General features: G+C 58.3%; 6 protein-coding genes across 6 annotated transcripts; 5 read left to right on the top strand and 1 right to left on the bottom strand.

Annotated features, from left to right (window-relative positions):
• Nucleotides 1–1,075: 1,075 nt before the first annotated feature.
• B0H64DRAFT_207658 (uncharacterized protein) lies at nucleotides 1,076–2,156 on the top strand. Its single transcript, XM_062799368.1, has 3 exons — nucleotides 1,076–1,233; nucleotides 1,300–1,378; nucleotides 1,456–2,156. Coding segments are annotated over exons 1-3 (588 nt in total). The 5' UTR covers nucleotides 1,076–1,231; the 3' UTR covers nucleotides 1,963–2,156.
• Nucleotides 2,028–2,299, top strand: B0H64DRAFT_444479 (uncharacterized protein; the record flags this gene model as incomplete). The annotated part of the gene is made up of 2 exons (XM_062806786.1): nucleotides 2,028–2,169; nucleotides 2,229–2,299. The coding sequence occupies 2 exons, from the start codon at nucleotides 2,028–2,030 to the stop codon at nucleotides 2,297–2,299; spliced, it is 213 nt and encodes a 70-aa protein (XP_062656712.1).
• An 8,541-nt stretch (nucleotides 2,300–10,840) lies between these two features.
• On the top strand, nucleotides 10,841–11,909 carry B0H64DRAFT_403706 (uncharacterized protein). The gene has a single exon (XM_062804332.1). It carries the CDS (start codon nucleotides 11,228–11,230, stop codon nucleotides 11,825–11,827), a length of 600 nt encoding a protein of 199 aa, XP_062656711.1. The 5' UTR covers nucleotides 10,841–11,227; the 3' UTR covers nucleotides 11,828–11,909.
• A 1,061-nt stretch (nucleotides 11,910–12,970) lies between these two features.
• On the top strand, nucleotides 12,971–15,583 carry B0H64DRAFT_327907 (uncharacterized protein; the record flags this gene model as incomplete). The annotated part of the gene is made up of 1 exon (XM_062800811.1): nucleotides 12,971–15,583. The coding sequence occupies one exon, from the start codon at nucleotides 12,971–12,973 to the stop codon at nucleotides 15,581–15,583; it is 2,613 nt and encodes an 870-aa protein (XP_062656710.1).
• Nucleotides 15,584–15,791: 208 nt separating this feature from the next.
• On the top strand, nucleotides 15,792–17,386 carry B0H64DRAFT_465283 (beta-lactamase/transpeptidase-like protein; the record flags this gene model as incomplete). Its single annotated transcript, XM_062807664.1, has 3 exons — nucleotides 15,792–16,102; nucleotides 16,168–17,189; nucleotides 17,243–17,386. The coding sequence occupies exons 1-3, from the start codon at nucleotides 16,000–16,002 to the stop codon at nucleotides 17,384–17,386; spliced, it is 1,269 nt and encodes a 422-aa protein (XP_062656709.1). The 5' UTR covers nucleotides 15,792–15,999.
• B0H64DRAFT_465280 (uncharacterized protein) lies at nucleotides 17,242–18,718 on the bottom strand (the record flags this gene model as incomplete). Its single annotated transcript, XM_062807663.1, has 2 exons — nucleotides 17,242–18,338; nucleotides 18,405–18,718. 2 exons carry the CDS (start codon nucleotides 18,716–18,718, stop codon nucleotides 17,534–17,536), a joined length of 1,119 nt encoding a protein of 372 aa, XP_062656708.1. The 3' UTR covers nucleotides 17,242–17,533.
• Between the last annotated feature and the right edge of the window lie 216 nt (nucleotides 18,719–18,934).

Here is an 18,934-nt window from a genome sequence, read left to right as displayed (position 1 = left end):
TTGACATGGGACGACAGGGGACCCAAGAAAACCAGGTGCATGCCCACTGCAACCCACTTCGGGATGTGCAGCAGCGGTCTCGCTGCATGTGGAGGCACATCAAGCGCAGGATGGGCAATGTAACACTTGGTTCACCGGTGCGGGTCTGAGGGGTGGCATCAACGGTCTTGCAGCCCGGAATCTCGCCTCTTTGGTGATCGTGCCGCCTCTCCCCTCAGGTACGATGCGCACTTGCCTGGGAAACCACCCCTCGAGGTGGTTTGGTCTCTCGACCGAGCGCGCCGAAGGACCGACGGAGCAGGCTCCTTGGCCAACCGCGTTTGGAATTGAGCTCAAGGAGTTGCCCCCAGTGTTCGTGGCCACAGGCAATCGACACGTGCTTCCCCCGGTGCCCCGGTGCGCCCAGACTCCCACATCGCCGTCTGGACGATCCTGGCAGGCTTATTTCCAGCTCGACACCTGGATTCCACGCGCTGGTGCGACCGCGCCCGAGTACCTGGGGTGATGAGGGGAATCCTTGGAGAACGTTCAGGCACCGCCGAGTGGAAGAATGAGAAACAGTGGGCTCAGGGACCTGGACCATCGCGAGAGAGAGAGAGCACGGAACACGGCGACCCGAGCGAGCCAACATCAAATCAACATTACTCTGTGCAGTGGAGAGTTGTACTGTGTAGAGTGAGTTACCCCGTCCTTGGGCTGGGCCCTCGACATCAAGGAGCCCAAGAACTGGACGGCGGCGGGAGGGTACCACCCTGAGCAGTCGTGGGTACTTCAGCCCCAAACCGCAGGGCCCCACCACCGTTTGCTGCTCCGTTTTCCCTGCCACCGCGGTTTTGTTGGTGGCTTTCTCGCCGGCACCAATGGCTTTCATCGAGTCCTGTAATGTACTGTGGATGTACTGGATGGATGTATGGAGCATGTCCTGCGAGCCTGGTTGTCATGCATGTCTTGTCTGGCGAGACGGCAAATGCAAGCCTCGACCACGGCACTTCCTTCGCTTCTGCTTCTGCTTTCTACTTTTTCTGGTTGACGTGCGCTGTTCCGGTACTGGCAAAGCGCTATGCCTTTTCTAGATTCACAGGAGTCGAGACAAGCAGCCATCTGCCCGTTTTGGCTGGTTTCAACCATGAATAACCCTCTCCCCAGAAAGCTCACGCGACGCAATCCAATGGCTTCTCCCGTTTAGCTCCAAGCCCTCTTGGGGGGATTTGGTGACAGGAGCAGCAGCAAAATGTGAGTGAGACACGACGGGCAGTTCGGACGGTGCCTGGTTCGAACGGGTGCTGAGACAAAATTGAGGCCCAAACGGCCGAGTACCTACTCGACGATTCAGTCTGTTCTCGTGTCCTTGGGCACTCACGGCACTGCTTTGCTCTGGGTACGAGATGCGCTTTGATGAATTAAATGGGATGCGACTGGAGGGCTAACCGCAGAGGCAACCATCCGTCCCAATAGACACACCGCAGACGCAGACGCAGAGACACCAATGTCTGGAACGCTTCCTTCCATCTTCCACAATCCTTGCTCGCTACCTCCCACCCCTCGGCCCGGTTGACACCCACCCCCACCCTATCCCCTGTCGGTACCTCGTGCTGGGTACTCACAGGGATATTTCCCGACCCCTACCGCAGTCCACAACTCCCACCAGGAGGTTGCATGAAGTCCAAACATGGGTTCCTGGTCGTTGCTCGTCTGTCCAGCGACAGCTTCCTCCACCTGTTCTTGGCCCAGCGTCTAAACCTCCTACGATGCCGCGACTTAAATAAACCTCGCTTCCCACCCTCCACCGGCTCCTCCTCTTCTTTGGCCTGCTCATCATCTCCACCCACCTTGACGATTAGACATCCAGATCACCACCGCACCAGTTCACATCAACAACTCTATCCGCCAGTGCAGATCATACCAGGCCATCACAGCCCACCTTGGTCTCAAGTCCCTACCCAAGCATCATCAGTCCTCTAGAACGACCGATCCGAAGTCGTTCGATTACACCCCGACATATCCTTCTTCCACAACCACAAGCAGCCATGTGCGACTATACCCAAAGAGAGTACTCGTGCGGCCACTTCCGGTGGATCGCCTCGAAGTGGTGCCGCGACTACACCATCACCCACAAGAGGTGTCAGCCCAACGTCACACATTTCGAGTACCGGGCCGAGGAGCTATGTGGTACGTTGCTACGTTCCGAACCCATTGCCCGAGAACCAAATACTGACATCCCACCGCAGGCGAGTGCAAGCCGAAGGAGTACCCGCCATGGGAGAACCTCATCAAGCGCCCCAAGCAGCCGACCTACTAGAGCTCCAATTCCGCATTGGAGACCAGAAGGAGGGCAGGCATGCTGTCCGCTGGATGGCGTGACGGGGGCGGGCGCAACGAGCGACACGGAACACAGAGCGGGACGAGGGCATGATACGGCGACCAGAGCGACTCGGCGAGAGCCAACACAACAACCCAAGGCCGTTTCGACCGAAGCATTGGGCGGGGGGGACTTGGGTCCTGATCAATGGCGGCGAATCCCATAACACGGAGCCGGCACTGACGGGGCTCACTGCCAATCCAATCACCGCCCTGCCACCTCGCGTCGCATCCACAACACCTCCAAACAACACCTGCGATTCATCGAGACCTGGGGGGAAACACTCTCCCCAACCCTAGTCCATGATCGCCTCGTCCGACTCGACAGCTTGCTGCTCCTGCTGCTAGTTGGGCAACCACCCCCGCGATTACCGCGACCCTCTTCAGGCTCCCCGAAGCCGCCTCGGCCAGCTCTGTACCACCATGTCACATCACCCTCACATTCTTCGCGCGACCGGTTGTTGGCTTTTTACTTTTATTGGGATTTAATGAGCGGCGGGGTTATCAGGCGCGCGGAGCGACACCATTGGCGTTTTTGACTTTCCGGGCACATTTTCCAACAACACGTTTGCATCTTTTGCTTTTTTGTTTTGTGTGTGTGGTTTTCTGTCAATTGGCTTGATACCGTCGGGGATGGAAAACCCTGGTTTGTTTTTGCTTTTACGGGATTGGGATAATCCCCGGATGCCTTTGCGGTGCTGGTGTTATACCATACAGGAGGACTTGGGGTTTTTTGATTGGGTTTTGGATACCACTGACAGTACTCCTTAAACGGAGGGATTGGGGACGGGGTTGGGTCGGGAAGTTGTGGTATTGGATTGATACCGTTGCTGTTCGTGCCCGCCTACCTAGACTTGAATGAGAAGCGAATAAGCTATCCCTACCTTGCGAGATGAGCCATTGTGTGAATCAAGGTGTCATTGATCTGGTGAAACTGCTCGTGACTTCGCTGTGAGGGCCGAGTCAAGGTGTCATTCTGCCATCATGATCATCAAATCACCACAGGGCCACACAGCATCACCGACGTCCCATTGGGTCGTGGGGGAAGCTCGGCGGAGTTGTCAAACTTGGTGATGAAAGAGGAATGGCGCTTGTTCGGGCGCGCCGGGGTAGGGCTCGGTGGGTTGCTTTGGTACCTTGCTGGAGCAGCTTGCGAGGTTGCCACTTTCTCTTTTGCTTTTCGTTTGGGGGTCAACTGACCGACGGGGGGTTGAAGGCCTCGGCATTGACGACAAGAGGCTTCGGACAATAAGCAACAATTATAGCAGCCCGCGGGACCCCGTTTCATCGTAACTTTTCCCCCCCAGGGCAGCTCCTCCCGCGCTTGCCTGGCCCCCTTCGCCGACTCCGAATACCTGCCAAGCCCAGCTCTGTGATGGGGGCGTCCGTCTGGCCCACGAGTCGCGACCGATCATCGGCAGGGGTCAACACGACAATCGAACCCCTCCTATCACCCTGGACGTTCCCAAACAGGTCAGCCGACAGCCCCGCCATACTGGAAACGACAGGTGATGAGCTCGGTGCCTCCCGTCGTGTTCCTCAGCAAGTAAAGCGTTGTTGAGTGCTGGTGAAAAGCCCCGAACTTGGGAGAGCGGGCTTGCTCCCAATGCCGCAAGGGGTTAACAACCTAACTACAAGTAACTGACGGCCACCGAGCTAAGAGACGGGAGCGGAAAGAAAGCGGTGGATAATTCCGCTTGTTTAACCTCGCGCACCAACCCACACCACCTGGACTCGGGCGTGGATGCAGCGGTTTCGCTAGATCAAGCCTCCTCGTCAGGCCACGGTGCCGCTATCAATGTTCGGCAGCGTGAGGTGTGCCGGCGCCAGATTGCATTGATTGGCGCCGCCCAAAGACGGTCACACTCGATGTTTGTCAGACGCGGTATCCGAGGGGTGTAACCCGAACCGCTGTAGCACGAGTTGCGGCAGCAAGTTAGGAATCGAGAAGCGCCACTGACCACTACTGTCCCACCAAGATGAGAGAAAGCTGCACCACCTCGGAGGTTGCGCTCCCCGCGTTAGTCTCGGGTCAAGGCAACATCGGATTACGGCCGGCAGGGGCGGTTGGGCAACATCCAGCCGACGCCGCTAGCCGGGCAGGAGGAAAGGCACAATTGGAGCCCGAAGCAAGAGGCGTTCCAGGGTCTTGCGGTCCGCTTCATACAGTTTGTCCACTTACTCTATCCAGCACTTTCTAACGCGTGTGATGCTCTTGGGGGGGTGATGTGATGACAGCTGGCCAATGGCGGGGTGAGGAGGGGTTGGACCCCGAAATCTCGACGCCGAATCCTCGGCCGGAGCGCAATGAGTGACGGGCGGCCACGCCTGCGGCGCTTTCGGTTATCAACAAGGTAATTCTCCGACCAACGGTGGCCGCAGTGTCTCGCGTTCATGGACGTCCGTCGTGGCACGGTACACATCCACGAGATCTCGGGTCGCCAACAACAGAGACTCGGGAGGTGTCGTGAAACGGAAAACCGAATGTGTCCTTCTTGCCGTGCCATGACGCCAGTAATGGGAACTCATTAGCTTCAGCAAGGAGAGGCAGCGCCGCCCTTCTCATCATCGACGCATACATACTTCCGCGTCGTACATGGAGGACTATACGAGGGTTGCCTCCAAACCTTCCCGCCAGGGATCTCACAGACATCATTGGCGCCCCAGGTCTTGCTTGCTCTCGCCGGTGACACAGCGCCTGACTTGCCGTGCATTCCAGAGTCATGGTCCATGGAACAGAGATTCGCATGGAGAGCAGCAGCGCCTGATTGTTTCGGATAGAAACAGTGCAGACCACAGGGCAGCAATGCTTTATGGCAGCCACACGGCATGTAGCCGAGGCGCGGGGTTCTGGAACCGGCGATAGGCTGTGCTGGGAGATGGTTTGAGCCGTCAGTCGTCCAGCAAAGAATGACGGCGTCCGAAGAGTGAAGCCGACTACTGTGTAGGGACCCCATTGAGGAGCATGGATCGGGCTTGGACGAAGGTAATAAAGGTAGTTGAACCCATCGGCATTCGGTGGTAGTATTCAAGACCGGACCGCCGTGGTCGGTCGGTACCGAAAACCGGCCGTGCAGTTCTCGATCGGAACCAACCTGCTTGATCATTTTGCGCAAACTCGCCTATCCCTCCCCCCTTCCCCGCCCAGTGAAGGGGTTCGACCCCATGCCGCGGGGAGTTTCGGACGAAGTGATCATTCGGGAGCGGTAGCTCGGGAAACTGCGCCAGCGGGCTGCCAATGTTAGCACAAAGGGTGAATCAAGTGGGAAGAATGAGTGAGGCCGTCGTCGAGTTTGGTGCATGCGGTTCAGATGTGGCAATGAAGATGACGGGGGAGCAAGGGTGGGTTGCTGCTCATTAATGGCTCCTTCAGCGAGTCACACTGTGGGCCTGTGCCGGTCATCTTGGCCGCAGCAACTCCTGCAACGTGGGACAGAAAACCCAGGTCCAGTTTCCCGTAGTGCTCGGCCAAGTGCAGCTCATGCAGTTGAGGGACGGTGCTGTTGTGCGGCACAGGATCACTGGGGTTAGGTGAGGGAGGGACGGGAGCTCCTGTGGAGGTAGGGAGGCGGGGCAGTGGAACACCAGCGTCGACGGTCAGACCTCGCTGCGAGGGACAACTCAGGTAATCTCGCAAGGTACCTTTACCTATTCGTCGCAAATGGTCGAGGTAGCTGTGCGCACCCGGGGAGAGACGGAGAAACCCCCAATCGGCTTGCGATAGGCTTTATGCTACCAGTACAGGTATTTGGTAAGGTACTCGATGATTTCGTTCTTTTGTTGTTGAGGGACCCGCTATGCTCCCTCTCGGTGCCAGTGGTTCTTGCCTCGCTCGGCGGGTTCCGCCCGATGTGCTGATGCCTGCTGGAATGCTGTACGTCGATTGGCTGCCGGTTGCGCTCCTGAGAGTCCCCAAAGATCGAATTGGAACAACATCGACTTTCATTTTCAATGAGCTAGGTCAATCTCAATCTGTCTCTGCTGTGTCTACGGCCGAGTCCATTTTCGCTAGGATCCCGTTGCAGATGCAAGGAGTTTCCAAAAGAAAAACCAGGTTCCGAGTCGACGCCCGATTTCCAAATCGGGAGGCAGAAAGAGACCTGTCACAAATCGGAGATCGATTCGATCGTGCCTGTCGCCTGCCGTCACACCGAAAGCCTAGCCGGACCTCCCACAGTTGTTCCATGGTCCACGGATTTTGAGGATTTCCCGGCGAGGGCGCATATCGTACATACACAGTACAAGAACACCACCAGCACACCAAGCAAGGGAGCTTTTGCGGCGTGGAAGATGATCAAACTTCAAGCTTGCTAATGGAGGATAACTACACCTGACGGAGAAAACAACGGCGCAGCTTGCCATTCCGCTCTTGTCACCTGACGACAAGTCGCTGCACGGCAGTTTGCCTCTGGGAACGGAGTGGTCGCTCAACCGGCCGCTCGCCCGTCTCGGTGTCGGTCAGGAGGAGCTTGGGTGGGATCGACCTTGCCAGTTCACTCATTTCTCCCGGGGTGCGGAGACGGCACTTCGAAGATCCCCGATGGAAGATGTGGAAGGCAATCAATTCATGCGGAATATTCGGCAACAGGGGTTTCTGTGCATTCTGAAGCGTTTCACTTGCTGGCTTCCTCACCTTCTTCGGTCCGTCTGGCCGAGTTCGGGAGCGATGGCGATGGTTTTTGTCCCATGGCCTGCCGACTGCCTCTCCAACCGTACCGGCTCGTCCTTTCGGGGCGTTTCACGATTCGTCCCCCGTTGATTGCTTCGAATGGCACTCCTCTGTGCACACTCTCAGCCTAAATCACGAGAGCCACCAGCCACTTCACCGGCATGTCTCGATGTTACCGGCCGGCAGCCAACCCTGATTCTGTCTCACCCGGGTGTGGTCGCACAAGCTCATCCCAAACGGCTCCCTCGCAGAAACCGTACATAGAACGGCAACATGCACCACGCACGACGGCTCCTCGCAGCTGAGTGCCGGCAGCCAGGGGCTGTCTGAACAACTCCTGCAACCCCAGAGCGCCGCGGCTCTTGCAACCATAATTGGTACCCTAGTGATATCGAGGAGCGACATGCGACAACTTGAACCACGGCCGCCCGCTTCTCTTGAGATGCTGATATTGTCGTAGTTATCGATGTTTGAAACACGATGGATGGCTGCATTCCCTTGGGATGCAGTATCTGATCTCACTTCAGCTAGGGCCCAAACTCGGCCAGGAGTCGAACCCTGTTGGGCTCGAGGCTGGCAACATGCCATGTTCGTCTCTTGAGATTGGGGTGGGTGCTTGTCCGTGGTGGTGTGCTGATACCACCGTACTGTGTAGTGACGGCTCAGCCAGAACCATCTTACAACGGTGTCCGGGCGACTCGCTATCCCGCCCCTCCTCCTCGGGCATTCCCAGGATCGAGCCATTACGGTGGCTGGGAACTCCTGTGCACATCGGTTCTTGGGGCGTCTGCCTCTGCCTGTGGGCCGCCCGGAGGTGCTCGGGTATCAAAGCGGATGACATGCAGCGGCCTGTTGCGATCTCACCCCCTTGCCACAACCCGCCAAGCCTTTTGTTTCAGTCGCTGGCAGCAAGTCCCTGAGACTCCCCACGCTGACAAACCTAGTCCCGAGTCTCGAAGCAGCATATGTACATATGTCCTCCGTCCAACGTTCACGGGTCGTTCATGCGAGGCCGCCAAATTCCACCAGTGGTCTTTCCCCCGGCTTTGCGAAAGAGATCGCTCGTCGTGTTGCGAACAAAAACTTCGAACCACGGCGGGAAGACCCCACCCACTTCCTGTGGAGAAGGCGGCCCGGGTTACCATTCTCAAACCCCCCATGTTCGCAGATGAGGTTGCACCCGCCCAAGCTGCCGGCTCACCGGCTTATAGCAGGGCTGTGCTAAGACCTCTTTTGGGAGATTGAGCCACGAGTCACCCTCCAAGTTGGGCGGCAACTCGTGCCGCATTGGTACCTTGGTCTGTGAAAACGGAGGCAGCGAAGCCTGGTCTTGGTAACGGCCAGCGGGATGTCGAACTAATCGAGGTTGCTGATGCAACTCAAATCCAGGTGCTCTTCATTCTCGCTTGGGTGAGGATGACAACAGCACGGCAGAGCCGGGAGCGGGCCATTCCCGGTAGCGGGCTGCTGTCATGATTCACGACTTCTGGTGGATGGCCTTCACCGGTCATCTTCTGGAGTTCGGTCCCTTCATTGTGATGCTCGGATACGCGTGCGGATTTCGCTGGCCACCATACGCCCAGAGCACTGCACCGGTTTCCGTGGGGGAGCGGAAGCAAGAGGAGGTCAAGGAGGTGCCCCCCACCTCCGACCTCCATTATCCGAACCCTCCTCACGCCCTCCTTGCAGCGCTGTCCCAAATCAATTACCGAGCATGTCTCTGTATATGGATGGGTGTCAGTCAGTCAGTCGTGTTGCTCCATGCCGTCGTGATTGTTCGCCCGAGATGAAAACCGTTTCAGCGTCCCACCCGTCATCCCCAATTTGCCGTTACCCCAACGCTCTCCGTTACCACCTACCCATGCACCCAGCCCGGACTCGGGGGTACTTCTCCCGGCTCCTTGACCCTGTTTGCGGGTTATTGAGGCAAGTCCAGAATTCCCTTTTTTGGTTGTCCGAAGGACTGTTCAGTCTGACAAGCGCATACCAGAAAATTCCCTCGTGGATTTTATTCACTTCTGGGCCGAATTACCGGCGAATGCTGGCCCCCACGGGGGCGGTGTTTCGACCGGTGAGCTCCTGGTTGGATAACAAATCCGCGTGGCCTGCCGCCCCCTGCGGCGTGGAGGTGAGACGAGGATCAAGACGATCGCGCTGCAGCAAACCTCGAATCTCTGACGTGAACTGAGAGCGTCTAGTCAAGCTCGAAGAGACCAAATTCATGCGGCTCGTTACTCCAGCAGCGGAAATGGACATTTAGGTTGAGCCAAAACTTCAAGCAACCCTCCGGGCTCAGCCGCCGTTGAGGATAGGACCTCACAAACTGTATGGGAGACAAGAGATGATGCATGGCCGAAAAATCCCGACTCGTGAACCCGTGTCGGAAATGCCGGTAACTCCAGGGCTCGGCGAGTCATGGCCTTCTGTCGGCACTTTCTCTATTCACCGCCATGCTTCCTTTCCCCCATCCTTCCCCTTCCCTATCGGGCTCCGACATCGATAGTCACCGTGAGGCCAAGTCCTCCCACACCGGGGAAGTCAGCCCGTACCAAACAAGATGGGGTGGAACCCCCACGGCAAGGGGTCTTCCCCCGCATCGCGGTTGCGTTCCGCAAAGGAACGAGGGGGGGGGAAGGTCCGGAGATGCCAAGTCCCCGGGGTCCCCGGGATATCCGGCCTCCCCCGGGCAGGACTTTTGACTCCGGAAAACGAGGCCCGCCCTGGCCCGGCTCGACCCCGGGTGGGCCGCTCTCCGGCAGCCGTTCCGAGAGGACCCCACTTCACCCTCGTCGCTTATCGACCAACGTTCGGTTCGTCGGAGCTCTCCGACTCGTTGTGGAGGGGGGGCGAGGCGTGTGAAAAGCAGAAACAGGGGGTAGTCCGGATTACGAACGGGCTGTTGGCTGTTTCTGGGAGTCAGCACAGCTCCCTGCCGCTTTCGATGCCGGAATGGACGAGGCATTGCCCCGGCAGCTCCCGTTTTCAGGGGCACGGTATCGATCGACTGGACATTCCCAACACCGAAGCTCATCCGCGAAGTCTCCTCGGTGTCTCGGCTTAGGGGAGATCGTTTGCTTCGTACTATGGAGGCTTAACGCGCCCTTGAAACGGCAGGGGTAAGTACAAACAAGCCGCGGAGACGTCTCGAGATATACGACCAGTCGTTTTTCATTTTCTTGATTTGGTAAGGATGGGTCTCGCCGGTGGGCAACCGTCAACGGTGGGCGATCATGTCGCACCATGATTAGTCTTTCCGAGAGCCTTGTTTGTGGGTTCGCAGGAGAGGGGCTGAATTGAGAAGGCCCAAAATACTGGATATGGACAGGGGTTGGATAATACCTGTGAAACATGTTTTGTTTGCTTCTCCTTGCCGGGCTCCCCATCAGGGCCGCATCTCGGCAAGCTCATGTGACCCAGACTCGCCGCAGACAGTCTTTCGGTTATTTTATGATACTGTCTGGCGCGAGACATGACGGGGCCGTCTCTGGATAACCGAATGGAGTTCTGCGATCCGTTTTCGTCGATCCAACGGCCAACGCAGTGGAGCATTTCAGACATGGAGATCAGGGGCATGCATCGCTGTTGCGAGCGAGTCCCGAAGGGGTTTCTCACTTCCATACATGCGAGGGGTTACTCGTTTGGAAGAGCCGTGCATTGGTCGACGGCGTTTTCTCCACCCTCGTCTACTGGTGGTTGAGTATCCCAGGCTCCCCAGGGTGTCATGATTAAAGTGGTCCAGAACTGCACTTCTGGGAATCATGACCGGTCTGAGAACTCGCTAGCTGACCGGTCGTCTGCGTGTCAACGGCGAGGGTGAAGGGCCTTTCCGCATGTGTCGCTTGTCAAGCGGCCTTCATGTGAAGTTGTGGAGTCATACATCGTCATCGACCTCAGCCGGCTGCTCGACAGCCTAGTGTGGTTTGGGGGGTGCACCATCCGAGGTGCCCAAGAGGGCATATGCAGTGGGCTGCTATTAGCTCGTCTAGGTGTCTACTGATGAAGCATCTCAAAGGTACAAGGCGCCATTAACGGATAGTTAGCGTCCTCCTGTCACGAGTCTTGTTGGTGCCGACCTCCGTTTTGACGTCAGCTATTAAACAGCCTTTTCCACTTTCGTCCTTGTGCAGCACAGTGGGGGCACTCTGGCCGGCAGACAGACAACGAGAGGCGTGCCCAGAACCTGGGGCACTACCCTGGGACATGCCCTCGCAGCACTTGGCATGGTGGCAACGTGTCGATGGGAGAGATCTAGGCGCTCGCATCGAGATGAGATCGTGTCGTGGATCGATTCGAAGATGGATTGCTGAAATCCTGATTCAGGGTGGTAATGTTGCCAACCGAGGACCTTGTGCCAAACCTCGAGGGACGCAGTATGTCGGTCGAAAGTGGCTTGCGCAGGTTGGGACACGTTTGCCAACGCCTGTCTTGGTTGCGAACTGGGCGCGAATGACTTGTGATGCCAAGGCATGTGGTTATCACATACCGGCACAAGTCAGGCATCTCATTGCGTATTCGGGTCCCGCGGTCGAAGCGGCTTTTGTCGCAAGGAATGGCTCGCTACGCAACCCCAAAAATGGCATGGTGAAGGGAAGGGGTAACGGCCGTGCGGGACGCCAAAGGAGAACATGTCACCAGCTGAATCAAGCAGACTCCTGGGTTGGCGGGATGTTCCATCTGTCTTGCCGCACCGATCCTCGGCCCCTCTCCCGCACGGCATCACCCACGAACCATTTACTCACATCACCGGGTAGCTTGGATTATGCTACGCCTCCTCCATACTTCCGAAGATTTTCGGGTTGATCTCGGGACTCAGATCTGGGCGACAGAGAATGATATAGAAAGGCGAGCCCACTGGCATGAAGCAACACGTATATCCCGCTGGCATGGGATTCTCATGTGTGGGAGCCCTGGAGGACCCCGTGATCCGGAACCGAATGCTGTTCTGCGTTGTCTGGGAACGGAGATCGGGTGTTCTGTGGCCCGCGTCGCCCTGGCTGGCGGTCAGATACCGGCGGATTGTGATGCTGTGCCAAGGTGGCGTACGCGGCGCTTCGGCAGTCAAGCGCTACCCAGTTAGAGTCTCGGGACGGTCCCAACCGCCCGGGACAGTTTGCTTTCCTTGTCAAACCCGGGCAATATTTGGACGATCAAGATCCAATGGAGAATAGCGGTCCAGATACAGCGGAGGAGGGGATGGGGAAGTCCCATGCATGCAATCGGCGCCACGCTCAACCACGGTCTTATCCGATTCAAGACGCACTGTTCGCGCTGTGGCAGAGAAAGACAGAACGGGCGAGATCCTATACTTCGTGGAGGACTTTCGCGGGGAATCACCAAGTTTGTCCCGTCGCGGGTCATACACCCCGTCCTCGGTCAAGTGCCGAGACAGCGGGGAACAACGGTGAACCGGAGCCAAGCGGTGCCGACGCGGACGCGGACTGTGGATAGCGACAAATGATTCCTCGGCCGAGGGCACTCTCGAACGAGAAAGTGACATCTCTCTACACAGTAGTGAATACCTAGGTACCGAGATATCTCGGCCAAGGACCCTAGGCAGGGCTCCTCAGATCAACCGTTGTCTCATGCCAAGTGCCGTAACGGAGCGACGAGGCGGATACGGCCGGCAGGTGAACGTTGAAGATGGGCCTGTGGTGGCTGGAGAGTTGTGATGTGCCCATCGTGGTGTTGAATAGATCATGATGTTGAATGGGCGGTGCGGAAGATTCGTCGCGTGTCGCGAGTAAATTAGTTAAGGTTCACAAACGAGCGGGACGCGCCTTTTCGCGAACGCGGGGTTCGGCCAGGGGACCCACCCAACTCCACGCTCGGCTGTCACAGCAGCAAGCACCTGTCTGTGGATGCTCGGGTCGTAACCATCACCCCGCCATCGATCGCGAGTCTCGCTCTCCCTTCAAGGTTCTTGAAAGACCGGCTGCATTCGCGATGGAGTCCCCCAACAAACTCAATGGCATGGGGACATGGCGCCGCTACAAGCTCGGCCAGGCGCAGTTCACCAGCTGGCTAAAGCAGACGGCCGAGAAGCTATTGACGCGAAAGAATGACGACGCCGGAGGAAAACAAGACGAAGCAGCAGGCGATGCAGAGTCGGCACCCCAGCAGTCGCGTCGCCAGAAGAAGAAAGCCAAGTCTGCAGGGACTGGCGTTGGGATGACTTTCGACACAGGGACGGGCAAGTTCGTCCATTGGAGCCAACTCGAAGTCCTCGCCCAACGCGTTGTTGATAATGCCACCCCCGACGACGTTCCCGAATCTGCCCTTAACATCCTCCGCGACGTCGTCAGCCTGCGGAAGAAGAGCTTCAGCTTTTTCAGTAGCTCTGCCAAAGACACCGACGATGAGAAGCTCAGGCAGAGCAACGCCAACCATGCCCACATCATCAGCGTCCTCGAACGAGTCCTGGCCAGGTTGGAAGTCCTCGTCAAGGCTGGCGGAAGCAACCAGCGCAAACCAAAATCGACCGATAACACTCGGGTTGCTACGTCGGACCTGAGTAACATGTTCGCCTTCCTCGAACTGCAAACCGACCCAACCACCGCCGATGACGCCGCGGCAGACCAGCTCGAGGAAGAAGCCCCGGCTGCCGAGCTCAAGGGAGGGCCGCAGAAAGCTGGGAAGAAGAAGGGCGGAAAGAAAATGGGGAAGCCCAAAAAGCACGAGACAAAGCCGGAGAAGGCAGCGGCCAAGACCAAGGACGGCACCTCTTGGGTGGACAAGTTCCGCTTTGGGTTACCCGGCGAAGAAGAGGACGAGGACGACGAGTTCGATCTCTACATGATGGTCTATTGCTTTTTCGAGGACTTCAACGCCATCCGGAGCCATGTCGCAGAGCGGTGGTGCGACTACTGGTACGATAGGTCTGTGCCGCTCGACACGCTGGCCGTCGTCACCAACGCCGCCTTCGAGCTCTTCCATCAGCTGGAGTACGACCTCGTCCGGGAACTGAGGCCCCTGAGCCCGGAGTTAGCGAGATACGACTTCATGATGAGTATGCTCTTCTACCACTACGGAATCGACCACATCGACTACGCCTCGTACGACGATCTCACCGACGACGAACAAGACGAGCGTATTTGGAAGGACGAGTCCGACTGGTTGGCGCTAGAATCGCATTTCACCCTGCAACGGACCCTAGAGTCGATACCCCCGGGAAAGGTGCCGATGTTGGCCCCGTCTCATCGCACCCCCACTGTCTACGGTGCTAGGACCTTAGATGAGTGGAAAACTTTCGAGTCGTTGGTGACCAACCAGATTATCCTCGAAGGGGCCCATCTAAAGGCCCTCAAGGTCAATCAGCAGGAACCACCGGTGCTGCCCGCCGAGTCCCTGCTCTTGCTGGACTTTCAGGATTGCTTGAAGAAGAACAGCTACAACTCGTCCCTGATATTTTCTCTGCACCTATGGGTGGACATCCGCAACATCATGGAGTCTGACCATGACAAACCGTTTGAGGAATTGCAGACCACCGCCACGAAACTCAAAGCAGCGCTCGAGAAATACAACCCAATCAAGTATCGCAAGGACCACGAATTCAAGCGGGCCTGGATCAGTCGTCTCTGGGAGACCAAGCACTACATGGTGGAGGACTTCCTGTTCGAGGACAAGAAAGCCCGCTTTCGGCAAATTGGGATCGAGGAAGATCCCGAGCCTTTCTTTCTGCTCAGGCATGAGCCTGTATGGACGGGTTTGCTTGCCTTCCGTGCTAAGCTGGTATACAGCCAGCTAGGGCATGGATTTGTCCAGCTCAGCTCTATCGTCGAGGCTGCAACATGCTTGTATTATGCCGCCCGCGCAGCAGACCCGGACCTCCCTCGCTGGGAGGACATGGATAAGTACGTGGACACACATAAGATCGCGCCACAAGACGGAGAGGGTGCAACGGCTATCATCTGCAAGTACGCCGAAGCAAAAGGCGGCAAGCCGGCGCAAGACAAGGAGACCGCCCACTCGACCAATGGCAATGACCCAATCCCAGCGGTTGCCGTACGGAAGAGTCTGTACCAGCGATATGCTTTTGACGAGAGACGCGCACCTTTTGTCGACTACCTCGGGGAACTCACCGCACAGCGGCTGCAGATCGAGCGCACTGAGCGGCAAGGTGCCCGCAAAGCACCCGCACACCCGGGGACCGACACGACCGATCCCGCTGAAGTTAATGACGGAAACGGCGTGAGCAAAGCCACTGACGCCGAGTCGGACTTCCAACGCGATTCGGAGCTCTCTCGACTGTCGCCCATCAAAATGCTCGAGTTGCTGGATGAGACGGTCACATCCCAGGTGGAAGGGCTGCTCACGCTCGATTATTTCAAGCTGTTTGATGAGTCTGCCGCTCTGCTCGAAGCCGTTGCCAGTGGGTTCGGTCCCGACATGGAAAGCCGTCTTGGCCGCCCCCACGATGGCGAATCGCCGGCCACCGTCGAGCGACTCCCCATTCTTCTCGGCCAAGACTTGAAGGATTCGCAGGGCTCTGAACGGGAGACGAGTATTATTAACATTGTGGTTGCAACATGCCGGGAAGTCCTTCAAGGACTTGTGTAAGCTTCGCTGGCCATGACATCGAGATGATCCCTGGGGGGCATTGGACAGCCCCGACTCTCCAATTTTGGATGCGAGCATGCTCGACGATTGGTTGAACGCCGGCGTGACTCAAGCTTGGTTACTTGTAGCTGCAGATCAACAGTAACGTAACGGCTAGTCTTGCTCCACATCCGTACTTCGTACTCGACGTCTGTGGGGCATTCCTGGCGTGTGATTTGGATGCTCAACCCATCGTCTAACCGCAACATTGGTCTATTTTAACCCTTCGGCTGGCCCCAAAACCCAACTTTTGAGACATCCTAAGCCTTCTCTCACGACATATTCGTGTGGTTGGATCAATACTCTTATACTCTTCACGTTCTTTTCACATCAACCGCCGAGCCACCTACACGCAACCGCAAGAGCCACCCTTCACCATGGCCGAGAAGCTCGACAGCATCCTCAAAAGCTACGTCGCCGACGGCACGGCAACCAAGGACAAGCTCCTCGGAGCGTCCTTTATTGTGGTCGGTAAAGATGGTACATGACCACCCCGCATATTTACCACCCTTGGTCCCTCGACTAACCCCCTGACCCCCTTACAGGACCCATCTACCAAGGCTCCGCGGGCCGCACCCGCGTCGACCCCTCCTCACCCCCCTTCCAAACCGACTCCATCACCTGGATGGCCTCCATGACCAAGCTGGTCACCACAGCCTGCGTCATGCACCTGGTCTCGCGCGGGCTCGTCACGCTCGACGAGGACCTGCGCCCGCGCGTGCCGGAGCTCGCCGCGCTGCCGATCCTGAAGGGCTTCGCGGACTCGGACAACACAGCGGACTCGGACGACAAAGACTCGGAAAAGAAAAGCCGCGACGGCGCGCCGCTGCTCGAGCCCAACACGAGCCCCGTCACGCTGCGGCACCTGCTGACGCACACCGCCGGCCTCGGCATCAACCCGGGCGACCCGGACCTGCAGCGCTGGGCCGCCTGGGCCGGCGTCGCCGACCACGTCGGCAGCTGCACCCTCGCCGGCTGGTCCACGCCGCTCAAGTTTGCCCCCGGTGCCGGGTGGTACTACAGCACGGGGACGGACTGGGCCGGACAGGTGCTGGAAAGGGTTGCGGGGGTGAGGTTGGGGGAGTATTTGGGGGGGGTTTTGGGCGGGGGGTTGGGGATGGAGGATACGGGGTTCTTTCGGGAACGGGTGGTGGGGGAGGGGAAGAAGGGGAGGTTTGTGCCGATTGCGGAGAGGGATGCGGAGGGTGGCGGGTTGACGGAGAGGGCGGAGATGTTCCCTGCGGAACCGCAGTGCGAGAGCGGTGGGGCTGGGCTGTACTCGTCCGCTGCGGACTTTGGGAAGGTGGTGCAGGCGCTGCTGAAGGGTGGGTTGGATGGGGAGGGGATCATGAAGCGGGAGGTCGTGGACGAGATGTTCAAGCCGCAGCTGGATGAGACGCAGCGGCAGTGGATGCGGGCGATTCTCTGGGCCTTTGGGTCTGGCGCTGAGCTGCCCGAGGGCATGCCCGTCGATTATGGGATTGGGGGTGTGATCAATATGGAGGATGTGGAGGGACGGCGGCGGAAGGGGAGTTTGATGTGGTCGGGCATGTGCAATTCACGATGGGTGAGTCGGTTCTGCGATGGGATGGTCTGCCAGGTTGCTAACGGAATATGCAGTGGATCGACCGTGAGACGGGTATCGGCGCCGCGATGGTTGTCAATGTCTACCCGTACAATGACCCCACAGCTCTCAAGATGTACGATGAGCTGGAACGGGCCGTGTACGCGGAGCTTGTGCCGAAGTGGCAGGCATCGACGTGAGGACGCGGGACATCAGCCGACGGCACCCCTTGCAGCTTTAGTTGTGCGACATCTCTTCATTGACCTAGACATAGGAAAGCTTAATGATAGACAATAACAACGCCGTCCATGCTCCAACCGCTATGCCTCGAACCGATATGCTCACGCTCAAAAATCAACATATTTCTCGCTCTTCCCCGTGAAGCTGGACCACCGCCTCCTGTCCCCAATCTCCTTCTCATCGGCTGCCCGCCATGGCCGACTGTACCGGTTATAGTGTCCCCAGCCCTGGTCATTCGTCTTAGTCTCGGCTCCTCTCAACACCAGACGATACTCAGTCACCGGCATGTCCGGCCGCCGGTTCGCCTTAACACTAAACCTCTTGGCCTTCCCAAACCCAAACCAGCCCCTCTTCTGCTCCCCGAAGGCCCTGAACCCCGTCGGCGCGTAGGTCAGCTCACCACCAGGCACCTCGGTCAGCGCCACGACCCGCCAATCCCGGCGCCGGAACGCGTTGCTGCTGCTCTGCACGCGGTCGCTGAGCAGCTCGTAGATCTCGTCCTGCACGCGCCAGTCGAGCGCGCGCACGCGCCGCTCCAGGTCCGCCGCGTACACCGCGCCCTCCCACCAACCATCACCACTACCCCCCTTACCAGCACCACCGCCACCACCACCACCAGCGGACCCCACAATCTTGGGCTTCGAAAGCGTGCGCATCGGCCGGCTGCCGCCGCGGCGCGCCGCGCACGCCGTCACGCTCGCCTCGTGCAGCGCGACCGTGGCGGCCAGCTCGGCCTGCCCGAAGTGCGTGTTGGGCACCACCGACAGCACCGACCCCTCGTCGTCGCGCGGGTCGAACTGCCGCCAGAGCGTGATGCCCAGCGCGCGGATGTGGATTTTGGTGCGTGGCGTCGGGTGGTGGTACGTTATTGTCCACGACTCGTGGACGGTCTTTTGGGTGGGGGGGAGTTGGCTGTGCGGGGGGTTAGCGGGTGGGTTTGTTAGATATGGGAGAGGGGTGAGGGAAGGGGGGCCGTACAGTGGTTGGACTTGGCAGGTTGGGTCGTGTCGGCGGGGGGTGAGCGGGAGGGTGGTGAGTGTTGTTGGCGCGTGGCTGCTGCTGATGGAGGGGAAGCGGGATGGGAGGACGATTCGGCGGTGGAACGAGTTCTGGGTGCGCGTGCTGTGCGAGCGCGACGGCCGGAAGTCGTCTTCCTCGTCAAGGGTCGTGCAGGTTTCGCCTCCTGAGCTGAGGACCTCTTCGAGCTCGGGGAGGAGCTGGGCCTTCTCGTCGAGGTCGAGGGCGATGTCGGGGATCGAGGGGAGGCTTGGGGGCCGGCTGGTGGGTGCCATTGTGAAAGACGGGATGGTATATCGCCGTGGTCTGGGTTCAAATGGGCTATGCGGGTGGTTCCGAGTGCCTTATTGCACGTTGGCGACGATGTCGACGGCGTGGGGAGGCGAACCGGGTTTTGGCGGTGACATCAGGGCTTCGCGGTCGCGGTGATGATTGAGTCCACCTGGAGGTACAGGCCTTGTGGCCTGTCCTTCCCAACATTATTATATTCC

Source organism: Chaetomium fimeti (assembly GCF_033439085.1).
Source record: "Chaetomium fimeti strain CBS 168.71 chromosome Unknown B0H64scaffold_6, whole genome shotgun sequence".
NCBI classification, from domain to species: Eukaryota; Fungi; Ascomycota; class Sordariomycetes; order Sordariales; family Chaetomiaceae; genus Chaetomium; species Chaetomium fimeti.
The sequence above is the reverse complement of the archived record's forward strand: the minus strand, read 5'-3'. Positions and strand labels throughout refer to the sequence as shown.